This window comes from Hydra vulgaris, chromosome 01, assembly GCF_038396675.1.
Source record: "Hydra vulgaris chromosome 01, alternate assembly HydraT2T_AEP".
Taxonomy (NCBI): Eukaryota; Metazoa; Cnidaria; class Hydrozoa; order Anthoathecata; family Hydridae; genus Hydra; species Hydra vulgaris.
In genome coordinates, this window is record NC_088920.1 from 18,102,501 (window position 1) to 18,127,816 (window position 25,316).

General features: G+C 27.2%; 1 protein-coding gene across 3 annotated transcripts in view; it reads right to left on the reverse strand.

Moving 5' to 3' along the window:
- Positions 1-1,043: 1,043 nt before the first annotated feature.
- The window catches only part of LOC100208241 (E3 ubiquitin-protein ligase CBL), a 30,429-nt gene continuing 6,156 nt past the window's right edge, over positions 1,044-25,316 (reverse strand). For all 3 annotated transcript variants that reach the window (XM_065787518.1, XM_065787517.1, XM_065787516.1), the window contains exons 3-7: positions 11,144-11,425; positions 10,852-10,989; positions 3,974-4,206; positions 3,686-3,897; positions 1,044-3,024 (exon numbers count right to left, since the gene is read on the reverse strand). In XM_065787518.1, coding sequence (XP_065643590.1) covers positions 1,432-3,024; positions 3,686-3,897; positions 3,974-4,206; positions 10,852-10,989; positions 11,144-11,425 — 2,458 coding nt within the window. In that variant the 3' untranslated portion in view covers positions 1,044-1,431. The remainder of the gene's footprint in view (positions 3,025-3,685; positions 3,898-3,973; positions 4,207-10,851; positions 10,990-11,143; positions 11,426-25,316) is intronic.

Below are 25,316 nucleotides of genomic sequence, written 5' to 3' on the forward strand. Positions count from 1 at the left end.
AAGGCGTTTTTATATTATTTTACGCACTCTCTTTTGCAAAAGGCTTCTGACGATTTAGAAGCCTTGTTTATATTTGTAAAATATGTAATTTTTATATATTACATCTAGTTTATATATATTTTGAGAAACGCTTTTGATTTATTTTCATCCTTATTTTAAAAAATCAGCGCGTAAATTGTTTTGTTTGTTGAGAAAATCTATTTTAATAAGTCTTTAATATCTTTAAATAATCCGTAGGAAGCTATAAGTATATAATATTTACAATAAGATCGTTTACATACATGATAAATGGCCGGAACTTGTGAACGCCATTTTTGTAATATGAACATATTACAAAAAAATGGTAAAACACAAATTTATTAAATACAGACGTTACTTTTTTTTTGTTATTAAGATGCTCCCAGTCCTGTGATAAGAATTTGTAAGATATGGTAAACAATCCGTGTTTTCTAACCTCAATTATCCGTTGCTAGGGAAAGCAAAACTACCCTGCTAAAATACTTATATTTTCTCAGGTCTAAAAAGTTTGCACATATGAAGATCTATATATTTGGAGATTCTACAATAGTTACTGTTTAAAACGTTGCAACTTTTAGAAAATCGATTTTTTCTAATTTTTTTAGTGCACCACTTTAACTAAAGAGGAGCTTTACGAAAGCACATAAAAAAAGTCAGAGTATTCAAACCTGATTTCGCGAAAATAGGTGTAAATGTAAGTATATACATAAGTAAATGCCAAGGCCAAGCATGTAACTATTAGTCTTAGCGAATAATAGCCATCAACTCGAAAGAAGATAAAAAAACCGATTTTAAATCTCACAAAGAGCAAGTATGGTAAATATTGCAAGAGGGAAGATTCAACAGGTCAAAAGTTGCTTGGAAGACCACGAATACTTGTAAAGGACTAAAATAACTATAATTTGTATAGGGATTTTAACTGCAAGGTCTAACAGTTTTTAACTAAATCAAATTAGCGATCTTGGTACACGAGTTTAACTCGATATTTATAAATATACGCGTGAGACACAAGTTAAAAAACAAAATTTACGAATTTGATTAGATGACGTAAATATACACATAAAAAAATTAAATAGATTTTTCATTTACAAAACCTCTAGAAATTAAACAAAAATACTGAAGAGAATATTTAATTTGTTATAGAAATTTTAACGAGTATCAAATAAATCTTCAATAAATAAAAAGATCCTTAGAAAGACATTCACATTACATTTTTCCATTTTTTTGGAATTATTATTTTGAACAACTATAAAAAATATAAATTCACATAATTAACAAAAAATTACAAATTTGCGGAATCAACCAGCCACAAGGTTTTCCGGTAATGTTTCGTTATCTAAGTAAAAATTATGGAACTGATTGAGAAAATTTACAATTATTTTAGCGTCTATTTCTTTAAATAACGTAACTAAATCAGTTTTTTTTTACGGGAGCAAATTCTTTTAAAATATTCCTCGCAATTTTATAATTATTGTCTGATATCATTAAAGCTTTTTTAATTGCTTTTGGTGAGTAACCTTGTAAAATTAGAGATTGGAAGTTATCCTCTGTGCTGTGAGTATTAGTTAGGAACTCTTTGTCAGCAGAACTATGAAATTCTTCACCAACGTTCTCTTTACGGTGAGGAGGAACAGGCGGTAGTAATTTATTACATCTAGTTGCTGTGGAAGTATCTGAATTTAAATCAGTAGTATCGGTGGTTGGAATTTTTTTTATTTGAGAGAAACAAGAAGATTGTTCATTAGCACCAGAATTCAAAGTTGAAGCACTTAAAATTGAGACATTCGACGGTATTGCTTTTTGATTATGAAGGTCATTATCTTCTAAAATCTCTTTATCTCCTTTATCCACTTCATTTAATGTATTGCTAAAATGAGAAACATCGTTAAGCGAAGTAGAAGTTTCTTTTGATTTTATAGACTCATTTAAAGCGTCTAAGAAATCATCACTAGAACACCCATAAATTGTTAAAGAGGGATCCTTTTGTACTACTTTTGAAGTATTCTCGTGAAAAGGATTTTCTGAGAACTTTCTTAGTGACGTTTCCCCTTCACTTTTTTGAAACGATAACTTTTTTGACGAGGCTTCGCCATCGCTAATGCTTCTTTGATGTTTTTTATCATGCATTCTAGATGCTGGTTCTAAAGTTCGTAATTGAGAAACGTCTAAAGATTCTTTACTGGAGTTTAACGTTAGGGATTCGGAAATAACATGCTCTTCATCTTGACGTGATTCTAACGACGAATGCAAAGGTTTATTAGATGTCACAAAAGAATTTGACTTTGGAAAAAGAAAAGGATCTGGGTTAAAAATAGAGTCATACTGTTTAATATTTAATTTTGGATCATAACTAGATGCTGGTATTGGTTCCACATTATCAAAGTCAGTTGAGCGATCAAGAGCATCGTCTGATTTAGCTCGTCTAAGAGGCGAAGTTTGTTTTGAATTAGATTCATTCCACTTGGTTTTATCATTCTCTGCGAAAGAATGACGATTTGTTGATTTTGGAGGAATCGTATCAGGCTGAGAAAGTAGTTCTTTTTTTCTCAATGGAACTGGTGGAATTTCAGTTTCAAGCGAATGCGGATTTTTTACTGATGATAAATTTCCATCATACGGTTTAGGCTTTCTAGGGTAGGCATCAGCAGCTGAATCTAACAAATTTTTTTTTTTAGACTTAGGAGAGCAAGGAGGAGTGATATTAGGTGACATATTGGGTGAATGATGCGGGGAACAACGAGGACTACCCTTAGGCGTTGCAGCCTTAGACCATATTTTTTCGAATGTAGGAGCTCTATCTGGAACAGGAGGTGGACTCAATATCACTGGAGGATTGTTAGTAGAAGAATTTGAAGAGTTTTTTAAGGATCCCAAAAATAACACTTTATCAGTGGTATGAGCTCCAACTACACTGTGGTTTTTTAACACATCGTTTTTATTGGTGTGTGAAAACAATGACGATTGAGATGTAGCAGAACTGGTAGCCTGACGATGAGTGGTTGTACCCTGTTTATTAAACAAACAATTAAAAAGCAGAAAAAAACATGGTACAACAAAGGCGCTTAAAATAACAAGTTATGCAATAAATAAAGCGAACTAATTAAACATGAATTTTGGCTGGGCAATTCGAAGTGGTAGTGGTGGGGGTTGAAAATCCTAGTTAAAGAAAGAAAACTTTGTTATGCTAAACACCTTTGCCACGTTTTTTAATTATATATTTTTTGAATAGAAAACTTTTGGATTAACAACAATAAGAATATTATTATTAATTTTTATTTAAAATCTAAAAAATTAGGATAATATAGTATATTACAATAATATGGTAGATGACAAATAAAAAATTAGTAATCTACAATATTAAAAGTACTATAAAAAAAGTTTGTAGAATACAAATAAAAAATTAATTAAAACAAAAAAAAAAATTAACTTTTTTTTGTATTTAATTTTATATAAAAATTATTTAAACCCAAGGATAAATATTTGTTTTGTTTGTTGAATGTCAACAAAAATGATAATAACAAAAAAACCTACAATTTTATTTTTGGTTTACTAAGAGCGGATTGATTGCTGAGATGACACATCTTTGTTTAATGCATGGATCTAGGCATCTTACTGTCTTTTAAGGTACTGCTAAATTAAAATTGGACATAATTAAATTACTACTTACCGTCTCATTAGTTTTATTGTCACAATCATTGATAAATTTTTTATCATTTTGGTTTTGGTCTGTCTCATTCACTGGTTTGAAGCTTGTTTGATTTGTGTGTTTTGGAAGTGAATGTTGTTCTAACATTGTTTGTTGCTGTTTGAATCGAGGGGCATAAGCATCAATAACAACACTTTCTATTCCTTTGATATCAGAACGACAAAAAGGGCAACCTAAAAAATTGAATTTGAATTAAACAACAATTAAACATTTCTAATTAACTGTTACTAAAATATATTTTTTTAAAACCTTGCCCTCCTTCCTGCCAGTGTTGGAGGCACAGGTGGCAGACTAGATGTCCACAAGGTTCAATTTTGGTATCCTTGTCATTTTCAGCACAAATCTTGCAAAGTTGAAAAGTTGAACCCATCTCAACATAAATTTCATATTGCTCTTCTGTTACTTGAATATGTTGTTCGGCTGCTTCAACCAAAAAAGGTTGCAGATCAGGATTAGTGTCATTGCCATTTGGATACAAATAGCTAGAAAAAAAAACATTTTAATTTTTAAATTGTAAATATAAAAATAAATTGAAAATGTATACATAAAAAAAAATTAAAACAAACAAAAATTTTAAATTTATTGTAGAGGTGCACTGATGCCTACTTTCAGCTGATGCTGATTGGTACAGGCCATAAATTCAATTTTGTACTCTTTTTTTGTTACTAATAGGTAAATTAGGATTTTTTTTCAAATATAATGTTAACTGTCAATTTTAATGCTTGTTTATTTGCTATAATTTGCTTAATGCTTAGTTGCTTTGCTTATTGTTGATTTATTTTTTATTTTTATTTCTAAGTTTAATTCCTAGATTTTATATATATATATATATATATATATATATATATATATATATATATATATATATATATATATATATATATATATATATATATATATATATATATATATATATATATATATATGTATATATTTATATATATATATATATATGTATATATATATATATATATATCAAAATAGTCTAGCAGACTTTTTTTATATAGATAAAAATAAACGTTCAAAGCAATTTGTAAATTTTGAATCAAACAAAAAGAGGAACATAGGACAGAAAGTTGTTTTTTCATTTTACATTACATTTATATTTTTTGATTTTAAACCTTTGTAAGGTTTAAAATCAAAATTTATATTTTTTGATTTTAATCTCTTTGTAAGGTTGGATACATAAGTCATATTATTGCTTTCCTATATAATAAAAAGACACTAAACGAAGGTAGCTCCTGATAAAAAAAAAGTTCAAAAAATATTTAAAGGTGCCATGGTTGCAGATATGTATATATAATAACTTAGGCTATAACTTAGGGAATAATTATACTTTTGCATAGGATATAGAAACACAAAAAAAAAACTGATTTTTTAAAACAATTGGCATCAGCTGATGGTTACCAAGACTGATGCTGACGCATTGACAAAATAATTGGAATGCCAATGCCGCTTGCAGCGGTGCACCCCTAATTTATTGCTACTATATTTGATTTACAAAAGGTTGTAATATATAGTTACACAAGCTTATAAACTATTTATTTACACAAGGATAAAATTTATAAGGTTCTAAAAAGTTATAAATTATCAAGTTGCACAAGTTTATAATTTATTAAATTACACAAGATAATTTATAACAATTTTTAAGATTACACAAAACTATAAATTATCAACCCAAAAAAATCTATTCATTACATCTTAATTGCATTCATTAAAACTTTGCCTTATTCATTACACCCTAATTGTATTCATTAAAATTCAACATTATTCATTACACCTTAATTGGATTTATTAAAACTTAACCTTATTAATTCCACCTTTTCAATGTTACATCAATTCTACTTATTAACTATTTTTATTTAAAAAATAAGAACAAGGGTATGGTAGGCTGATATAGGTTTTAAATTAAACTTGAATTAATGAGTTTTAAATTAAACTTTAATGAACTAATTAATATTATACTCGAATAACGCAAAACATTTTTATAAAAAATAAAAATAAAAATAAAAACTACAATTATTTTATTTATTGATATTTACCATGTAAAAATTATCTGTAATTTATTTCAACAGCGAAAAATAAAACGAAATAATAAAAAAAAAAGTTACATTTCTACCAATTGTGAGCTAATCACAAAAAAAATTTAATGTAATTCAGAATCTGGTTCAATAAAAACATAGTCCTACTTAAAAGTGTTATATACTTAAGAGCCATTGTCTAAGAAATCTAGGCAAAGTCTGGAAGTGATGTCTTCAAATTGTACTCATTTTTAGATATTTTGTAAAATACAATGAAAATGGGCCACTGGTACTTTTTTTTCAAAAATTTTCATTAATTATGGAGATATTGGGTCCCAAAATTTCGCCCGTTTTTAGAAAATTTTGCGCATGGAGTGCAATTACTACTTTGAGGAGTAGTTTTAGCAACATGAGTATGACAGAAACATTTCTTTTTAATTTTTTACTAATCTGGGTAGGTTTCTACAGTAAAAGTAAAAATTCAACATGATTATATTTTCAGTTGTCTAGAAATCGTGGTCTGAAACCACAACATTTGAAATTTTACCCTAACTTTGAGCTCTAATATCTCTTAAGGCCAATACTTGCACGTAGTTTTTTTAGGTGTTTTTGAAAGACACTAAGACATACATTGATTTTTTGAAACAAAAACCATGTGCATGCAAGGACCTGGGAAGGAGTAACCTGCCAAAAATCACTTTTTGCGTTCAACGCGCTTTGATAGATTACCCATAACAACTGTGGCCTTAGGTCCACCATAAACAGTATAAGCTTAAAACAAGAATATGCTTACTCCATCTAAAAAATTACACTTGAAGGATAAAGGAAATTGCTAAATATTTATCTCAAGTCCCAAGAAAAGAAAAAAGTCACATTTTTTAGCATACATACTTTGGGTATTTGTAAATATACAAGTTAATTTACTTGCCTACAGAATAATGATCGAATTTGTTGAGTTGTCACATATTCACATGGCTTTAACATTGTCCTCAGCTGTTGGTGAACTTGCTCTGGACTCATTTTCTTCCCACATTCTTCTCCAGCCATAAACATCTGCATTAGCAATGTTTTTTGCTTAGAAGAATATCTAAATACTTTTCTTTTTGGTAATGCCCATCCAGTGATGCTTGTGAAGTTTTCAATCCCTTGTTTAATGATAGAATGGGATAATAGCAGGTGATCAGAAGAATTAAGGTTCGAATTTAGGTTCATTTTGTTGACATAGGAAAGTCTTGCTCTGTCTACCATAGATTTTGCCACAGATTGAGAAGTGTGGTTTTCTGAAAGTATATGCTCTGCTAATAATTCAGTATCATAAAATGATTCAGCACAACCAATTTGTGTACAAAACTTAAGAGTGTTAACACTTCTACCAACACGTTTTTTTTTTGGAAACTGATGGCGCAGTATAACTTTTGCAAGTTGAACTATAGGGCTTAACAATTTGAACTGAAGAATGGAATGTCACATTAGTATAGTTCCACTTTTTACCTTTTCCAATTCGGAAGTATCTCCACATTATCATGTGATCAGAGAAAAACTGAAAAGAATGATAGCTATTAATGCTGGGAATCAGATTTGTTCCTGATAAAGTAGAAGCTTTGGAGTCTATTGTAATTACAGCGACATCAGCATTTTGAATTCCATTGCCATAATGAAGAGCCTCATAAATATCTTCTGCAGTCAACATATTGTTTCCAGCATCAATAAAACTCCTTATGACACATTTCGCTCCTGCTGACTCTCTGTCACATTGATCTTTTCCACGTGACGGCTCATTGTAATCATACCTTTTAAGAAAGAATTGTTTTGCTTTGCAAACTTTGTAAAGACCTTCTAAGTAGAAGTTGCCATGATAAGATGATGCATTATCTGACTTAGCATAAAGGTTTTTTAAACAAGGAAAATCATTTCGAACTTTGGTTAAAACAACATCAACTAAACAGAGTACATCAACAAGGCTTTGCTGACATCTATAGACAGCAGTGAAATAGACTTTTTTTTTCATTTGACCATTTTCATGGAAGAAGAAGACATCAACATGTAGAGTCATTCCTTTCTTTCCGAAATAATCCTAGAGTGACTATGCAAAGTGGAACTTTCACTACACTTGAAAGGATAATTACTCTTCAAATACCTTTTACCCTTTTCAAGGAACTTAGTAATATTTTTATACTTCCACTTTTCAGAAATAGCAATCAAAGTTTGAAACCTATCCATGCCAGCTGCCGTGACATCATCAAGACCAGCCAAAGCTTTCCTTTGAGAAGGTTTTATTCCACGAAGAATTCTCCATAAAGAAGTATCTGACATAGGGAGATAATTAGTTTCTTGGCAAACTTTTTTATAAAATGTGATTGTATGGCTAAACTTCATCATTAAAATGGCATTAGCCACTTTTTTTTCCTCTCCATTGTCAAACTTTATTTTATTTACACCATAAGCTACATCTTGCAGCAAACCTCGACAATACATAAATTCTAAAAAATGTTCTATTTTTTCCTGTGGCATTCGGCATATGTTTACCTTTTCCTTTTTTGGTATGGAAAATTCTCTGTTTTGTTTTTGCAACTTGCGTGCTTTTTCAATTTGATGTTTTTTGCAATTAAAGATTTTCATTAATGCTTCTTTAGTGTACTTTTTATGGTTAATAACTGAAAGCAAAAAAATTTGTCCTACAGAATCGCTTTCTTGAAACATCTTAACTGGTACAAGAAGGTCTTCTGGAACCAATCGTGTTGAACCATCTTCATCCTCATTGTGTAACACTTGAGAAATTAGTACCTCTGATTGACCTGGTGCAATTGCTTCAGCAAATATCTTCTCAAGCTGCATTTTAAATTTTTCAAATTTCTTCTTAACTTTCTGTTTGGTTCCTGGGGTTAAGTCTTCTATTCGCTTTTGCTTTATCTGAAAGGACAGTGGACTTGCTCTAAATGCTTCACACAAAGAGCTAGATGCTTTTTTTGATTCTTTGATAGTTTCATCTGAAATGATTGTTATATCTGGAACATATATGTCATCAGCAGGAAAGCAAGACTTTATTGGTGTTGGAGCTGGTTCTAACATGTCAATATTGTTACCTGTAGAAACACTTTTTAGGTGGCTGAAGCAAAATACGGCTCCAACAGGAAGTGATAAATTCTTTTCATTATAAGCAGCAAGGGTGTTCAAAGGGATGGATCTAATTTTTGGTGCTTTTTTACCGATTTGAAATTCATGTCTTGGGTGTTGACAACTGTTTGGCTGCTTCCAGCCAATACCAAAAGAAAAACGATGGTACGCACATAATGAGTCATAGCGTGAAAGATAAGCTTGTAGTCGGCTTTCAATCAAGGTTTTTTCATTCCACTGGTTTGTCGGTAGAAGCTATAAAACAGTAACGTTAGATTTTCCACCTATGGAGAAAGAAATCCTGTTTCTTTTAATAAAAAAGCAAATAATACTCTAATATTATTCATACCTTTAAAGCATGTAAATGATTAGTTATGTCAGAAGTTAGTTCATTAACTTGAAAGATTCCATCTTTGTTCCAACGCTTAAAGGGACCACAAGAAGTCTTCTCTTTATTAAAATATATGCATTTCTCAAAAGGACTGACTTTATTCTTGCTCTCTGACATATTTTGTTTATTGATAATTATTTATTGACTAATATTAAAATAATGCAGTTTTTACTAACAAATTTTAATTCTTCTACTGAAAACTGCTGAAAAAAATTTATGTTATGTAATTCAAGTAAACCATGGTATGTACCAAGTAGTCATTAACAAAAATGTCACACTAAGTCGGCAGTCATTTTGTCCCCGCAGTATTATCTCGTTCCATCTAAAAATGAAATAAATAAAATGTTCTGTTTAATATATAAAATAAACACAAATATATATATATATATATATATATATATTTATATATATATATATTTATATATATATATATATATATAAATATATCTATATATATATCTATATATATATATATATATATATATATATATATATATATATATATATATATATATATATATATATATATATATATACAATGTTCCACCTGATATAATATATTATATTAGATAGAACATTGTATTTATTTATATATAGTTTTTATTTGTTTTTATTTTAAGTGCTATATGTATTTTTTTCGAGTTCTCTTGTACAGTTTCTTTATAAAAAAGTATTATATTAAAATTTTTAATAGCAGCACTAATTGATGTGGCTGTAAAGTAGCCGTTGCTAAGTATATCTATACCGTTGCTAGGGTATTTTTTTAGTTAAAAAATTGGCAAAATAAGGCTACTTCTAGGACTTCTGTAGGCTTTTTATCACCAGAGCACATGGATTTTTTTTCATATATTGGAAGATGCATATTTAAGGAAAATAAATAACTTAAACTGTTTATGGTGGACCTAAGGTCACAGTTGTTATGGGTAATCTATCAAAGCGCGTTGAACGCAAAAAGTGATTTTTGGCAGGTTACTCCTTCCCAGGTCCTTGCATGCACATGGTTTTTGTTTCAAAAAATCAATGTATGTCATAGTGTCTTTCAAAAACACCTAAAAAAACTACGTGCAAGTATTGGCCTTAAGAGATATTAGAGCTCAAAGTTAGGGTAAAATTTCAAATGTTGTGGTTTCGGACCACGATTTCTAGACAACTGAAAATGTAATCATGTTGAATTTTTACTTTTACTGTAGAAACCTACCCAGATTAGTAAAAAAATTAAAAAGAAATGTTTCTGTCATACTCATGTTGCTTAAACTACTCCTCAAAGTAGCAATTGCACTCCATGCGCAAAATTTTCTAAAAACGGGCCAAATTTTGGGACCCAATATCTCCGTAATTAATGAAAATTTTTGAAAAAAAAATTACCAGTGGCCCATTTTCATTGTATTTTACAAAATATCTAAAAATGAGTACAATTTGAAGACATCACTTCCAAAATTTGCTTATTTTGCCTACATTTCTCAGACAATGGCTCTTAAGTACTTATCTATACATGCAGATGTGGTAAAATTAAGGTCCGTTTTAAAAAATGGCTAATTTTCATTTTATAAATATTATATGATCAAATCAAAAGATATATTGATAACTAAAAAGATACATACAACCCATCACGTGCACCATCAACTAAAGCTTGCATTAAAGTTTTGTGTTGTGGAATAGTTTGCAAAATTGCGCCATCAGCAGTGACATAACCAATAGCCCATTGCCCCAAACGTGTACATGATAATCGAAAAATATAGCTTTAAATAAAAATAAATTTTTGACAAGTTTTTTTTTAAATAAATAAAAATTATTTTATTTAAAGCATAATAAAGTAATAATAAAACTTTAAACATTATAAATAAATATAAATAAATAAAAAAATAACAAAAAAACATTATAGAACTCATTTACCTGCCAGGCTTTTGCATGAACTTTGAAAGAGACTCTTTAACTTCATCGTATGTTAGAAATGCTAAATATCCAGGATGAGTAACAGCTAATAAATTCCAGTTTTGAATTATACTAAACCACGGGGCAAAAAGACGAGTAAACACATCAAATTCGAATATTGAAACATGCTCATTGACAACAAAATCAATTGTAGTTTTTAAGGCAATTGCTTCTATATTTGAAGATATCGGATGAACTTCTTGTAAATGTTCACGAAATGTTTTCCATGACACAATTGTTTTGCTAAATAAAAATTCCTAAATTTTTATTTTATTATTTTATGAATTTTATCTTTATTTTAAACTTTATTTTAAAAAAAATTTTAAATAAAGTTTTAAAAATTTAAAACTTTTTTTAAATTTTTAAAATTTACATAAAGCTGAAAGTAAAAGACAAAAAAGTAAATAAGCTAAATATAAAATTTTGAAAGGACTTATGAAGATAAATATAAAATTTTGATAGAATATATAAATATAAATTTAAAATTTTGAAGGATATATAAAGAAAAATATAAAATTTTGATAGAATATATAAAAATATATTTAAAATTTTGAAAGGATACATAAAGATAAATGAATACATAAAATAATATAAGTTTAATTCTAATAAAGTTTTATGTAGTATTTTACCGGAAAAAGAAGACCTAAAAGGGATACTCAACTATCTATCAACTTGTTTCTCCGCGCAGCGGCCTTGTTTGTCAAGGTTAGTGTTTTGGAGTTATAAAGTTGAGAGAGGGTTATAACCACTATTAAGTAGCCTCCTCATCTGTAGTGACCTTCTTGGCCTTGAGGAGGTGAATAAAAAAAAAAAATAATAAAAACTATATGGCTTTTTGTGCATAAAATAAAGAAAGCAAATATCAACAAAATAATATATTTTTGTTGATATTTGCTTTATTTTATGCACAAAAAGCAATATAAAATTTTATGCTCAATCATAACTAGTTAAACTCAGTTAAACAATTTAAGCTAAAAAATTACATTTGCTAAAAACATCATTTCAAATTCAAATTATGCAAAAAATCAAACGAACAAATTTCATATTTTTATACAAAATATTAATTTAATTTGCTTTACTTAACCAGTTTATTTTTATGTTACACTGCCAACAGTAATACAGTTAACTCCTAGTAATTCAAACACCAGTTAACTCTTGTTTTCTCAAACTGTTTTATTTGGTCCCTTTATTTTGACTAACTGATTACTATTAAAATTCTCTGGTTATATCAACCTCAGGTAATTCAGAAAACTCCCTGTTCAGCAGATTTCTTCAGTTAACTCAAACATTTTGTTTGTTATATTTTATATATATATACACATATATATACATATATATATATATATATATATATATATATATATATATATATATATATATATATATATATATATATATAGTATATATATATATATACACACACACACACACATATATATATATATATATATATATATATATTTGCAGGGGCGTGGTGGCTCTAAAAAGCCCGTGCGGGATTTTTATTAAAAGGCCTATATATGCAGGATTTTACCATATATGCTTGATGTAAAGGCCCATACGAAAAGAAAAATATATATATATAAATATATATATATATATATATATATATATATATATATATATAAAATTATTATTATTGTTTGTAATACTTCAAAATTTTATTAAAAAACTAATCGTATTTACCGCAAGCAAATACGATTAGTTTTTTATTGTTTAAAGAACATAGCCTAACACAAATTTAAAAAACAAAGATTTTAATTTTTCTATTACTATATAATGATATATATCTTATTGTACAATAATATAAATTTTTTTAAATTATGTAAAAAAAATTTTCTAAAATAATTATTAAAAATCTTGAAAAATAAGAAATTCTTTTTATTTTATGAGAAAATTCATTTTAGTTTATGCTTTTGTTTAATTCGGTGTTTTAACTTTTTTTAACATTTTTGCGTCAACTCACAACAGTAATAATGCCGCTCTTAAAATGGTGCCGTTGTTGACATAGTTTAAACATAAAATTTTTTTAAATGTAGTTTCATTTAGCATTTCATTATCCTTTTTTTAATCTGTCTGAGGACAGGATATTAGGGAGTGATTTCTTTATTTACATACAATAATATAAACTGTATAAAGAAAAAAAACTTTTTTTATTATTGAAAAAGTTTATATCTGTTTCGAAACGTTACAAAAATGCAAAATATGAGTTCGAATTTTATTTATATAAAACGTTTAAAATTTAACACCAAAACATTTTTCTTAAATAAATTAAAAAGCAATACAATTACTATATAGTAATTGTATTCAGTTTTAATTTATTAAAGAAAAATATTTTGGGGAAAAATTTTAAATTAAGTTAATTTAAGTCCAACAATAATAATACCTATTATTATTGTTGGGTCTGCGGACTTTCTTAAACTTATTTGTCAACATTATGATCGTTAAAAACCGTTTATGGGTTCATTATTTTCTCAGGAAAAAAATATCGTAATAAGCCTCAAAACATCTACTTTGTTTTCAGAGCAATGTTATTATTATGCAAAATACTAATATAATTGCGCTCAAAGTCAAAGACTTTAAATCAAGTGATTAATAAAATTTAATTTGTGCTTACATGAATATTTTAAATGATTGTGGAATTTCTTTAAAATGTAGAAACAATTAAAATTTTCCAAAAGGCCCATATTTAGATGAAAAAGTGAAAAGCCCATGCGGGAATCCTGCTTAGCCTCTGGGGCCACCACGCCTCTGTATATTTGTACTAGTAAAAGAAGACCCATAAAAGGAGTCATGGGGCTTGGTATGTCAAATATGTTTTAACTTTATCTGTTAGATTTTTCTTGTAACAGCTTTCTGTATTAACATGAGAAAATTAGCACCATATTCATCGAGTAACCATACTTATCGAACACGATATTCATTGAGTAAATTAAGTACAATAAAATATAACAGTAAGTAATCTACAATAAATTCTCAACAAAAAAAGTTTATATATTTGAAATTCTTTATGTGAGAACCGATAATGGGTTCAAGTAAGTCTCTCTTTTGATTTTTAAATAATTCAATACAGATTTATTATTAAATGCAAAAATTGTTAAAAGAGTTAACTACAAAAATTTGAATTATAACAATTTAAAATACTTAAAAAGCTTTTAGTAAAATGAAAATTTATCATAATTTGTCTTGACTTTTAAATGATTAACATAGAAGATTTCTTAAATCAGTTATAACAGCAGAAATCTTATTTTAAAAATGGCAACACAATTATAACATTTTTAAAAAGATTTAAATTTACAATAAAAAATCTGGAATAGATATTAAAAAAGATTTTACAGAGAAATATTAACAGAAAAAAAATATACATAATCAACCTTTAAAAATATTTACAAAAAACTTTATGTCAAACATAGAATAACTAAAATCAAAACAAAATACACTTAAAACTAAAATAAAATAATTAATAGTATAATAAAAAGTTTATTAATTTAATTAAATTAATTATAAGGTTTTGAAAGTTTATTTGCAAACATTCCACATAAGGAAGCCATTAGTATAGCAACTGATTTATTCTTTGAAAATAAAATTTGCTTAACACAGTTTTTTTACACTCAACTAAAAATATTTCTTTAGATTTCAACCTCTGGTTCTCATTTTCTATTTGACTGAAAATATTATGATAAAACAGATGGTGTTGCAATACGTCCTCCTTTAGCGCCAATCTTAGCCAATTGTTGGATTTTGTATACCAATATTTTATAAATGATTTGTGGATGACATTATTGTTATCTTAAATTCTAAATACGAAGCCCAAGAATTCTTTTAATTACAGTTAAGTTAATCAACTAATTAATTTACTTAATATACTCAAAGACTCGCAAAAGTTAGCCATACAAATGTTTCTATTTATATCTCAGATGTTGTTGACACATAATAAGCTTTTACCAAAAAAACATGCTTTTACCAATAAAAAACAGAATACCTTTTTTTTAAATTTTCATTTAAATTAAAGCAATATCTAGATTAAACATTTTCTACAATTACACAAGTTTTTTTAAGGATTTTTTTAAAAAGAAATCTATTTAACAAAAGAATTTTAGCCTTCTTAAATTATATTATTCAAATAATTTTGTAATTGAAATTATAAAAGAAAAATTGGAAAAATTTAAAAGAATTTTAACACATAATAATTATAAATTTATTTTATAATCACAATGGACTGTTTTTTTGGTGATGATGGTGCAGAAGTTTGTGAAGTAGTGGGCCATTATATACTAAACTTGCTATCCACAATAATAAACGAATGATGAAAAAAAGATGAAAATGGATTATACCATGAAGACCATCTGACGGTAATCAGCAAAAAAACTGGCTCACAAATTGATTGTTTATGAAAAAATATCATTAAAGTTTATAAAACAATTGGTTCTAAAATAGTAATACAAACAAACCTACTTGCAGTTAACTTTTTAGATGTATCTTACAGCCTAGAAAAAAATCTGTTCCAACCTTTTAAATAACGAAATGGAAAGCTTTGATACACCCACACTGATTCCAACCACCCTCCTTAAATCCTTAAACATATCCCAATGTCCATTAGTGACAGATTATCACTAAACTCTTCAAATGAAAACACTTTTATCCTATATGTAACAGAATACAAAGAAGAATTAAGAAGAAACGGCTTCACTGATTTTAATTTAAGATATAACCCTAAAAAAACGACAAACCGAAAAAAAAAAGAAATATAATATGTATAATACAGTAAACGCATATCTACCAATGTTGGATATATCTTCCTAAAATTAATTGACAAACATTTTCCAATACCCCATCCCCTAAATAAGTTATTCAATCAAAATAAAATTAAAATGAGTTATAGCTGCACCAAAAATATTGAAAAATAGTAAAAAGCCCCAAAAAAAATTATATCTAAAAATTTAGATAAGCACCCATAATACAATTGCAAAAACAAATAAAACTGCCCAATAAAAAAAAGTTTAGAACCTCAAATGTTATTTATAAATGTACAGTGTCACCCCCTAACATTCCAGAAAAAGTATATATTGGGTTATCATAAGGCAAATGGAAGAAATGATGGGCTAACCACAAACACTCTTTCACAAATATAAAACTGAAAAATTCAACCAACCTTTCCAAATACACATAGCAAATAAAAGAAAACTTTAAAGTAACACCCAACATAGTAATAATTAAAAAAGTTCTCGCTTACAATAACATCAAAAAAAAAAGAACCTTACTTTGCCTCCATGAAAAACTTTAAATAATTTTATACATAGGTACCCCAGAACTACTGAACAAAAAATCTGAAAGAATATCAAAGGGGTCAGGGTAACAACATCAGTTTTTGCCATGTCTAATAACATCTGTCCAACATCTGTAAATATAATGAGGTATAATAACATCAGTCCAACAACATCTGAAATTTTATCTGTGCAAAAATTAAATGAATTTTACAGATGTGATTACATCTTTTAAATTATCAAAATGAAATAACAACTGTGCAACTACATCTGTAGATTTTAAGATAAAGTTATTTTTAAGATGAATAAACTAAAAACGAATTTTAACCAGATGTAGTTACATATAGAAATTTTTTCAGATGTCTATCTAGAGAAATCTTTCATCTAGAGAAAATTCTTCCAGATTGGACTTCGAGAAAAATTACTAGATGTAGTTACATCAGGCTTGATCAGGAAGCGAGTTGGATTGCACTCTATATCTGACCACACATATATTTAGTTGCGACAACATGGCCACGGCTTCTTAGATGCTTTGAGAACATTTCAAAAAGCACAAAAAACGGGAGACAACTTCTAAAAAAAGTTAACTAAAAAAAGAAATGAATTCTTAAAGAAGAAAAAAACTTAACTAAAACAAAACAATATATATTTAAAATAAATTATTTCTAAACTTCTCTCTTTTATAACTTTTTTTTATAAAATTAAGAGACACTTTTATAAAAAGTAACAACTTGCTATTAATGATCATTTAGTAAAGAAACCAACATTCTCCAATTTATAAAGCGTATAATATAATTATTTATTTAAGTATTTATGTTTTATTTCAACAAGATTCTAAAAAAAACTAACTGTAGTTAAATTATATAATAAATAAAAAAGTAAAAATATTTTTATAACTGTTTCATGCTTTGCATAGTTTGCCATATATAATATAAGCTTAAAGTACTTAAAACAATTATTCTTAAGTAAGACAAAGAAAAGAAATAATTAAATCGTTGCGTTACTTTAAAAATATTATAACGATCTTTCTTTTAGCAGTGTCTTTATAATGTTTAAAAAAACTCCGCAACGAGTCAGACCCTGAAAGCAGTTTATAATGACCAGTTTCCAAACTGCACACTATGTATACATTTAATAACTTTATATTTTATTCAAGCCTATCGGTGTAATTTACTATAATTTATATTATAAATTAATATATAAAAAAACATATTACATTCTAAATAAATTATGATTTTATTTTATCTTTTGCCAACTAGAAGCATATTTTTATTGCATCAAATTATCATTAAGCAAACTTAAATGGTTAAACTAAAAAGGTAAAAGATATTTATGAAGAGGAAGCGGAATTGCTTCACAATACCGCTGGTGTGTTTAGAGAGTAGGCTTTTTATGGTGTGTTTTGAGAGTAGGCTTTATTGGTGTGTTTAGAGAGTAGGCTTTTTATTATATTTGTATGTTTTTGTTCTATATGGACCGCTGGCGCGGTGCTGTTTCACCCGTAAGTCACTTTATATAAATGTGTGTTTGTGTTTTGTTTAAATCACTGGTGCGGTGTTCATCCGCTCATAATTCACTTTGTATATATGTATGTTTATGTTCATTCACCTGTGAGTTCCTGTATGTTTATTTGATTATTAATTTTATAAACTTTATGATTACTATTTTTTAAATTTATTGAAAATGAAGTTGCTGTTGAAAGTCTTTTTTTAGAAATCGATCGCAGAAACATTTTAAAAAAACTTATATTTAAAGAATAAAAAACTAATTTATATTATTGTTTGTATAATTATTTATTACAATTTTTAATAAAACTTACTTAACTTTATATAATTTAAAAAATAAAATTTATAATTTTCTTTTTATAAACGATCAATAAAAGTAAATCATCGCTTACTTTAAAAGCGCTTAGCTAATATTAAATATCATTTAAAAATTTAATTGTTTTAGCGTGTCAAATAGTTTTGGACATACATAAATTTAAATGTTCTCAAAACATATAAAAAGCCGTGGCCAAGTTGTTACATCTAAATAAAATTTGTATGGTCAGGAATAGAGTACGTTTGCGTGGTCAGGAATAAAGTACGATCGCACCCACTTCCCGACCAAGCCTGATTTAAAAACTTAAATTAATAACTAATTACAACATTTTAACATAACTGATAAAATCCGGACTACTTAGTTCAAAAAATGGTTTGGCGTTTTTAAAAAAATGAATAAAAAATGAACTCAAAAAAAATGACGTATTTTATTAACGTAGCTGTGTGTTCAGCTTCAATTTTTGTTTTGTTTAAAAAAAATATAAAGTTCAAAAAATGAAGTTTATATACAATAACAAAGTTATTATATAGTTTTGGAACTAAAATGATTATAAAATAAATGCACATATGGGTCAGATAAAATGACTGATAGATGTCATTTTTTACCAGACAAGTGCCAAACAATGTCCAACGCCTATTTCAAGCCGTGTAAATATATATATATATATATATATATATATATATATATATATATATATATATATATATATATATATATATATATATATAGACACACACACAGACACACACACACACTTAGTTATTATTGTATTTTTTTATAGATCAAAAAATCTTGCATACTTAGCATTTAGACTTGCATGAAAATAAATGATTACATATTTTCTCAGACAGTTTTCCAGTAAAATTGCTTTTTGTTCTTTGCTTTTTTTAAAAAAACAGAAGAACAATAAGCAAAACAAAAATATTTTTACCACATATTATATATATTTATATATATATATATATAGAACCCTTAGATGTTGTCCGAAAGTTTTTTCCATATTTTGTTGACAAAAAGTAAAAATTAAAATGCAAGACCGGAAATTTTTTTTTTTAATAATGATAGACTGCCTGCCCCAACCAAACCCTCAGTCGATGTAGCAGCACTCTCTTGCGGGTCAGGCTATTTGTCAGTCAATGTAGCAGCACTCCCTTGCGAGTCAGGCTATTTGTCAGTCGATGTAGCAGCACTCCCTTGCTAGTCAGGCTATTTGTCAGTCGATGTAGCAGCACTCCCTTGCGAGTCAGGCTATAAGATAGTCGATGTACTAACACTCTGCGCATGATTTACAGTTAAAAAAATAAAAATAAAAATATTTTATTTAAAAAAATAAAAATAAAAACATTTTATTAAAAAAAATAAAAATAAAAACATTGTTTATATTGTTAAAAACATTCACAATGTTTTTAGAACATTCTGGTCAATTAAATTTGCGTTTTTGTGGTTTTTTTAAAAAACGATTAATTTGTAATTAAATTAATGGTTTTTACTTTCGTCCAACACGGAAATGTTGGACGAAAGTTAAAAGTAATTAAAAGTGACGTATATGTTGGCGTAAGAATCACTTTTTTCCTTCCGCTCTTCCCAAAGCCAACAAACTATAGATCTATATATAAATATATATACATATATATATATATATATATATATATATATATATATATATATATATATATATATATATATATATATATATATATATAGGGCTTGTGATGAAGTGAGCGCGATCGCGCTTCGCTCATAAAACGCGTCTGTAAACGGTGTTTTCAAATGTTCTAGGTGCGATAAACAACGCTCGTTCAGCTTATAACGAGCGTATAAAATAACGCTCGTCCAATAGTTCGGGATTATTTTTTTATTTTCATAAAATATTTAACAAAGATTTTTTATTAAAGATATTCTATTATCAAAGCACTGATATAAAATATAAAAAGCACTACGTTGTTCTCTTTTGCACTAACGTAATGAATGAGCAGTTTGAAATCGTTAATAGTCACTAATTTCAATAATAGAATGTGCACGTGGAAACACAATGTGAATACAAAAATGCGCAAATAAAATAAGAATAGAACATTAAAAAAGCATTATAAGAAAATTGAAACTGCAGAGTATTTTTAATCTTGTGAAAGTATCAAGTAAGATTTATTTGATTTATTGTTTGTAATATTCCACAAATTGTTTATAATAAAAATAAATATTATTAATAGAGTAATTTTTAAAATTAGTTTTTGTTCATATCACAGGTTTTTTATTAACTATTTTTTATTTTAATTCAAATTTAAAACGATTCTGTTGTTTAGAATGTTCGCAATCAAGGACATTTGAAAAGGAAACAAAGTAATGATGTCAACATTTATTAAATGGAAAGTTGATAGAATATAGCTATAATATAGATACATAGCTATCTAAAAAAAATTAAATAATTAATTTGAATAAAAAATATCAAGAAATATAAAAACCATTAACCGTTAAATAAGTTTACAGCTTAACATTTTAAAATACATATATCAAAACAACGAAGCAAAACTAAGTCACTAAATTTTACTTACAATACTAAATCAATAAAAAGCGATCTTACAATATACAAGAAGTTTGGAAGTATAAAAATCTATTTCGTTGAAGTAGTTTCATGAGTGTGATACTAATTCAAACATTTTTTGATGAAAGAATTATGTAACAAATAAAAAAAGATATAAAAAATGAAAAGCTTTTTATGAGCATCGCCTTCAGCAATTTTCATGAACGCGCTCACCGACGTTATCTCGAGCACACATAATCACGCTCGATGAAAACTTATTCTAATTTTACAAACGCGATCTAACACCCTTGACGATTTTCTTAATCACAAGCTCTGTATATATATATATATATATATATATATATATATATATATATATATATATATATATATATATATATATATATATATATATATATAATTAGTAAAAAACACTTATCTAACTTTTATCTTCGACTTGAAGTTTCACCATTGCTGGATCATCAGGAAGAGTTACTAAATCTCAAAAAAAAAAAAAAAAAAATTAAATTTATATAAAAAAATATTTTACAGGAAGTTATAAATTATTATAAAAAATTTTTAATTACTATATTTTTTTGTTAACGGGAAGTTACAGAAAGTAATTATGAAATAATTTTCTTTGGAATGGGGATAGTTTAGTTTGGTCATTCGTTTTTATAATTTTTTAAGAGGTATTTATTTTCGTGCCTACATTTAGAAATTAATTCAGATTTTTTATTTAATATACTAATACTAATAAACTAAACTATCCCCATTCCAAAGAAAATTATTTCATAACTACTTTCTGTAACTTCCCGTTAACAAAAAAATTTAGTAATTAAAAATTTTTAATAATAATTTATAACTTCCTGTAAAATATTTTTTTCTATAAATTGAATTTTTTTTTTGAGATTTAGTAACTCTTCCTGATGATCCAGCAATGGTGAAACTTCAAGTCGAAGATAAAAGTTAGTTAAGTTTTTTTTACTAATTAATTATTGCTCTGTTCTTTAAGAACATTGAGCACTCTATTTGTAAAATACACTAACATAATTTACATATATATATATATATATATATATATATATATATATATATATATATATATATATATATATATATATATATTATATATATATATATATATATATATATATATATATATATATATACATATATATATATATATATATTATATATATTATATATATTATATATATATATATATATATATATATATATATATATATATATATATATATATATATATATATATGTATATATATATATATTATATATATTATATATATATATATGGGTCATTCCATGCCAAGTGGTGCAAAGGTCCCTTATGGACCATCTCAGATTTTATTGAAATTTTTTGATTTTGTACATATATATGTTAAAAGCATGTTTTGAAAATTTTAGATCAATATCTAATATGGTTCTTGAGAAAACGCTATTTAAGTAGTGGGCTATTTTGCATAAAATTTCACTCTACAAGAAAAAAGGGTTTTTTCATCATTTTTAACAGCCAATAACTTTTGAACAAGTTAGTTTTATACTTCAATTATTATAAGATAGCAAGTGTGCTGTGGATTCTTTGAAAAAAGAAAAAAATATTATTTTTGGCATCTTAACTTTTTCCATAATGGCGGGCTAAAGTTGATTTTTTTGTTCTAAGAATAAGTTTTTTTGTGATTTTAAAGACCTTAATCTTAAAAACTAGTTACAAAGTTAATACAAATCAAATTGCCTGCTGATCTACATGTGGTGGATAAACATTTTTAAAAAAATCAGTTGATTAAAGAGCTGCATTCAAAAGTTATAGGTCTCCAAAATGAGTCAGATTGAGATTTTCGTAAAATTGATCTGTGATGCAAAGCATCTGTTACCTAAGATGGCACTTTTTTTTTTTTATAAAATTTTTTATACGCATCAATTAAAGACTGTTAATTAATAAAAACCAAAAAAATTAATGGGCGCTTATTTATAACCCCCAAAAGGTAGTCTCTAAAAGTCAGGTAAATTTTCCATAAAAAATTATTACTTTTTAAAAGTTTAGTTATTGTTTCATTTAATTCTATATTACTAGTATGTCAATCTAAAAAGTACTAATAAAACCAAATAAATTGTTGTATTTTAGAACTAATTAATAATAAGTAATATGCCTGAGCTTTCTACTTGCTGTATTGGTAAAGCATTAAATGAACAGTGCTATCTATTTAATAAAAGTAAACGCTACCAAGAACTGTCTAAACTAAACCAAGAGCTTATTTCTTTGAGAAGCAAAATAAATCCCATAGATTTTATTTGTAGCTATCACGAGAAAGTTTACTTGTCGAGGTATGAGAATGAACATCGCAGGTATTGTTGTAATCCGTTGAACAAGCACGCAAAAAATGTGAGAAGTAAGTTTCAATATTTAATATCTTAATTTAATAAAAATACCTTAATAACACTAAATAAATAAAAAAAAAAATATTTAATAATTATTTCCGTTATTTTTTAGATTCTCTTAGAGTTATCAGTCTTTCATATGCCAAAGATTTTGGTTTAATACCTGGTCAAAAAATTTGCACTAGTTGCAGAAAAGTTCTGAATTGCAAACATAATACAAAAGAAAATGAACTCCAAGAAAAAGAAATTTATGTTGACAACCATACATTAAAAGAAGATCTTAATTCAAGTATTGCAAGTTTTGGATGCTCACCTCTAAAACTTGTTTCAAAAAAAGATAGAGTTGCATATGGAAAGCGTAAAATTGATAGCGTAAGAGCTCATACACAAAAGGCTGTTGCCAATGTGCTAGGTTTAGAAATAGCTGCACTTTGTGGAATTGAATCACCCTCAAAAAAATGTTTGAAAAAAACAAACACAGATTTAGACAATATTATGACTCAAATTAAGTCAAAATTTGAAAAAACATTGTCAAATTCTGAAAAAATCACACTTCTTACACTCACTCCAGACAGTTGGTCAATAGAGAAAACTCAGAAGTTTTTTTTTACTTCAAAAAGATCTGTAGTGCAAGCCAGAAAATTAAGTAAAAAAAGTGGAATACTATCAAAACCTTCTCCAAAATCGGGTAGAAAACAAAGCGAAGATGTAATCACAGAGGTTGTTCATTTCTACGAATGCGATGAATATTCAAGGGTTTGTCCAGGAAAAAAAGAGTTTGTTTCAGTTAAAGTAGATAGTAAAAAGCAACATATCCAAAAGTGCCTTCTACTAGTCAATATGAAAGAGCTACATATTGAGTTTAAAAAGAAATATAATTATCTTAAAGTTGGATTTTCAAAATTTTGTGAGCTAAGGCCCAAGTGGTGCATTCCTGTGGGTGGTGCTTCTGGTCTGCATGCAGTTTGTGTTTGCCAGTACCATCAAAATGTAAAGCTCCTTGTACAGAAAATTCCTGGAATTTCTGATTACAAAATCTTATTAAAATTAATGGTTTGTAGCATTGAAAATAGAGATTGTATGCTGCATAGCTGCGATAAATGTCCTGCTAAAAAGGTTTTGTTAGACTACATTAACACTTTGTTTACAGAAAAAGAAATTAGTGAAGTTAACTTTTATCAATGGCAAAAATCAAATTACCAATGTACTTTAGTACCAGCAACTCTACCTTTAGATGAATTTATTGAAATGGTTTATGAACAGTTAGATAGTTTACGAGTGCATCATTTTATATCAAAAAGTCAAGCCACCTACTACCAACATTTGAAAACTAATTTAAAAGAAAATCAAGCTTTGGTTCTTCTTGACTTTGCAGAAAACTATAGTTTTCTAATACAGGATGCAGTGCAAGGTTTTCACTGGAATAACAGCCAAGCAACTGTGCACCCCTTTGTTGCGTATTTTATGAAAGATGGAAAACTTGATAGTCAAAGTTATTGTGTTATATCAGATCATCTGAAACATGGAACAGATGCTGTTCATTGCTTTATCGGTAATGTTATTGATAAACTTAAACAATTACAAACATTTGAACACATTATCTATTTTAGTGATGGAGCTGCATCACAATATAAAAATTACAAAAATCTTATCAACTTATGCTACCATAAACACGATTTTGACATGACTGCAGAGTGGCACTTTTTTGCAACATCGCATGGTAAAAGCCCTTGTGATGGTGTTGGTGGAACAGTGAAACGTCTTGTTGCACGAGCCAGTCTACAATCACTAAACGATCCTATTGACAAACCAAGCAAAATGTACAGCTGGTGTGTTCAACACGTCAAAGGAATATCTTTTTTTTTTGTTGACAAAGTTTCAATAGAAACACATACTACAAACTTCAATTTGGAAGAGAGATATCGTTCTTGTTCAACAATACCTGGGACACGAAACCACCACAGTTTTATCCTAATGTCACTTACCTCAATAAAAATAAGAAGAGTCTCATTTGATATTATTTGCACTAATGTGGATTTTTCTACTTGCAGAATTTATATTAATAAAATTTCCAGTTACTCACCAGGAGAATATGTGGCCTGCGTTTACGATGCTCAATGGTATTTAGGAA